Here is a 3,870-nt window from a genome sequence, read left to right on the forward strand (position 1 = left end):
ATTCAGTTCTTATGATCGGTTTCTTTAGGTTTTCTCACAACATCCTACATGGGGCAATCAATAGTGAGGTATTCGAGGTTGTCGGTGCTTATGGCCACCGCGACCTCAGGTGTTTTGGTTGCTTCAGTATTGTGGTTGAGCTTATGTATTGTGTTCTGAGCGTCATAACTTCTTTATACGATCTCAGATTTTAATGATCTCTATATCCACACATTCGTATTTGAGTGTACTACAACTTTCCATTAGATTACTTTCGTTAAAAAGTAATATACTTCTAATAATGATCTACATAAAAAATCAGTTATACAAACTTTCATAAAAAATGTGTGGATATAAATACCATAACTAGAGTAATCTAAGGGAAAGTTGTAGTAGACTCAAATACGAATGTGTAGATATAAGGATTGTTAAAATCCAAGATTGTATGAAGAAGGTACGATGCTCAAAACAAAAGACCTAAGCTGAACTACAAGATCAAAGCAACCAAACAGTCGAGTTCGCGGTGGCCATAAACATCAGCAGTCTCAAATACCTCATTAATGATTATGCCAAATAAGATGACGTGAAAAACCCTTGAAAAAAACCAGTAATAAGAGTTGAATGTTTACGAAAATAAAAACTTATTTTACAACAAATTAAAAATATTAAGTATTAAATATGGACAAACTGAAAAATATAATATCCTATTAAATCATTTCACGGTTATAAGAACCAAATATAATAAGCAAAAGAAAATTTCAATAATATATATATATATATATATATATATATATATATATATATATATATATATAAAATAAAAAATACATTATTTTCCGTTAAATAAATCAATCGATTACCACCTATGATTTGGTAGAGAAGACGTTTAGCACGTATTGAGATTCACAAGCCAACACATGCATGTGAATGTGCCCACCATCATAAATCAAGCAATACCAAAAGAAGGTGACCAAAGTACCCATGAACATGCCACATTCATGCATCATATGTACTGCAATAATTGATCATGCATCCATTGTAAACAAATATCCATGAGTAGAAACATGCACATGCCCTTGTTCCCTTCCACCATATATAATCCCATGCTTAATTATTCAATTAATTATTTTTGATTAAACTATAATTTAAAAGATATCAAGAATCTTGTGTATCAGAATATATATATATATATATATATATATATATATATATATATATATATATATATATATATATATATATATATAATGGAATTAAATAAAAATTAAGATTTGTGTTTTTCTCTAAAATTATATAAGAACTATTTATGAACTATTTACTACTAATTTTGCATATAGTTCGAACAAATAATTATATAAGAAACCTATTTGGGCAAAATGTAGAAGATTTCCTTTAGTTACACACCACCACGAATTAAACGAAAAACATAATTAAACAAACAAACTCCTTGCTTATTGTTGATTACAAATGTCACAATTTTTTTATGAAGTCTATATACTATCAAACTTTAAACAAAAGAAAACCCAAAAAAAGAAATTCAAACACAATAATGAAGATCTTGAAATAAGATCTGTTTTTAGCACCTGCTCTTGCATTTCTCCATTGCTCTTGGTGCTGAAAATGCATGGTAAACAAATAAATAAAGAACATATATTGATGAAAATAAGACTAAAATTGTCGCGATTCTAGTGTTATTACCAAGCCCAATCGCATCCGATCCTTTCATTATTCGGAGCCTTTTGCATGAAGCCACAAACATCCTTCAAGGAATTTTGTTGAGTATTCAAAAAATTAGAACAAGAATTAAGTTTCTCAATAATAATAATAATATATGTATATGTATATGTATATATAAAGAGAATATAGGGTGAGTGGTAAGAACATACTGCCATGGAACATCGCCGACAAGCATCCAATCACCATCCTTATCTTCGTAACTGGGAACATATTCAGAACTGTTCAGCAGATCCATCAACTTGCTTTCGTTCATGAAGTCTATCATTCCTTGTCTCCCATAATTTCCTATTATAAATATCGATCACGTTACTAGTAGACACTGTAAAAAATAATATTTTGAATCACAACTACGTACATATAAACTTTATATAATGGAAACCGGCTGAGGTGGGTCGAATTTTAATCATAAAAAACAACTTAGAGTTAACTTTAGATATAAATATATATGTATAAAAATTCCCATTTGCTTTGTAATGATTCCAAGATCCACTTTCCATACCAAGTGCAGTAGTTATCATGCCCATAATTAAACATATATAGGTTTGTATATATTTAATTTGCTTTAGCTGATTGGTTATCTTAATCATTATTGTGACTTGTGATCACTCATTTACTATAAATATACAGGTATGAAATCTTTTTGTTTAAATAAATAAGAACAATAAAAGGTTCTATATAAATATGGTAATTTATATAGAAGCAAATATTACACAAACATATACGTACCCATGGTGAAGGAACTAAACATTTTGGCCAAAGCATCGGCTAGTTCTTGGTAGCTTGTGTACATCTTTAGGTCAACCTTTCGAAGATATGGTGCACCATCCATTGAAACCTTCACGAAAGTTGCAGTGGTGGCAGCTACCTTCTCCGGTTCGTCTGTGTTGCTCTTTTGAGCCATTATATTTTTCCGGTAGTTCCTCACTGGTGGCCAGCCCACCACTTGTGCTCTAATATTGATTAACATATAAACATCATTATTTATTAATACCCAAATTTTTATTAAGTATCTATGGAAGAAATTGTCATCGTGTAGATAATTGCCATATATATGTGATACATTAACGGGAAGTGAAAAAGTAGTGTACAATTTGACTGCAGAATCTTTAAATTATCCTTTGAAGTTCTTATTAGTTAGAATTTTGGTAATAAAATCATAAAATCATAAGGAAACTCTACTTTGTTGGTTGAATTCCTTTGTGAATCTAAATCTTATATTCCAGTGAAGAATTTAAAAGAAGCCAAAAAAGTTCATCTCACATATGGTTTTATGAGTCTTTTTGAAACAAAAAAATATAAAACGGAATGTAAATTAATGAAAGACTTACTTGGTTGGTGGTTTGACATGAGTTGTGGTGGAGGTTTTGTCGTTAGATGACAATGACTCATTTGGTTGAAGATTAAGCTTAAGATCAATGGTTTCAGAGAAGCCTCGTTTTCCTGTGGTTTTCAACATCTCCGCCTCGTTGCCGCCACTGCCTCCACCGCCGCCACCAGGTAAGCCAAGGCAGAGCTCAGTCTCCTTTAGGTTCATCATGGCTCAAACAATACTTGTTCAGCACTAGTTGTTGGTGATTGTGTTGTCCAATGGCTTTGTTTCTAATTGGTGTGAGATAAAAGAGAGAGAAAATGGTTTGATGAGAACAAAGAGAAGTGGTGTAGAGGTTCATGTGGTTATATATTACTCCCTTCATATAAAAAACTAATCCGATGTATTTATTATACTTGTTAAAAAATATATTTGTAGGGTCTAGATATTCATGATCCTTATATTAAATATGATTTAGGTTATCAAAACTAATTATCTAAACCCTAAACATATCTTTATTGTTAACATGTAGAGATAATAAATGAACATACAAATTCCAAATCTTAGAAATTTAATAAATAAATAAATAAAAACATTACTAAATGTGAAAGAAAAAAAAAATTCTCACTCAAGCTATGTGTTTTTTATGGTGAAACAGGGTTTGACTGATCATATGAAGACACATGGAAATGCTTGGGAATTATGATCTTGGATCAGGGGCATACTTTTACAGCACCATAAAATAATCAAAGTGTTTTTTCTTTCATTTCAAAGAAATTAAACAAAATTGAAAAATTAGTCCATATGGTTTTCATTTTCTTTGGTTTTAGTACAACAACTTTTCA

The 3,870-nt window shown here is 30.4% G+C and overlaps 1 protein-coding gene across 1 annotated transcript; it reads right to left on the bottom strand.

Annotated features, from left to right (window-relative positions):
- Positions 1–1,409: 1,409 nt before the first annotated feature.
- Positions 1,410–3,386, bottom strand: LOC145114700 (auxin-responsive protein IAA14-like). Its single transcript, XM_079050777.1, has 5 exons — positions 3,045–3,386; positions 2,443–2,666; positions 1,866–2,001; positions 1,678–1,739; positions 1,410–1,593 (listed from the first exon to the last, which is right to left on the bottom strand). The coding sequence occupies exons 1-5, from the start codon at positions 3,251–3,253 to the stop codon at positions 1,556–1,558; spliced, it is 669 nt and encodes a 222-aa protein (XP_078906903.1). The 5' UTR covers positions 3,254–3,386; the 3' UTR covers positions 1,410–1,555.
- Between the last annotated feature and the right edge of the window lie 484 nt (positions 3,387–3,870).

Source organism: Lactuca virosa, chromosome 5, assembly GCF_052849685.1.
Source record: "Lactuca virosa cultivar CGN04683 chromosome 5, Lactuca_virosa_CGN04683_v6, whole genome shotgun sequence".
In the NCBI taxonomy this organism is placed as follows: domain Eukaryota; kingdom Viridiplantae; phylum Streptophyta; class Magnoliopsida; order Asterales; family Asteraceae; genus Lactuca; species Lactuca virosa.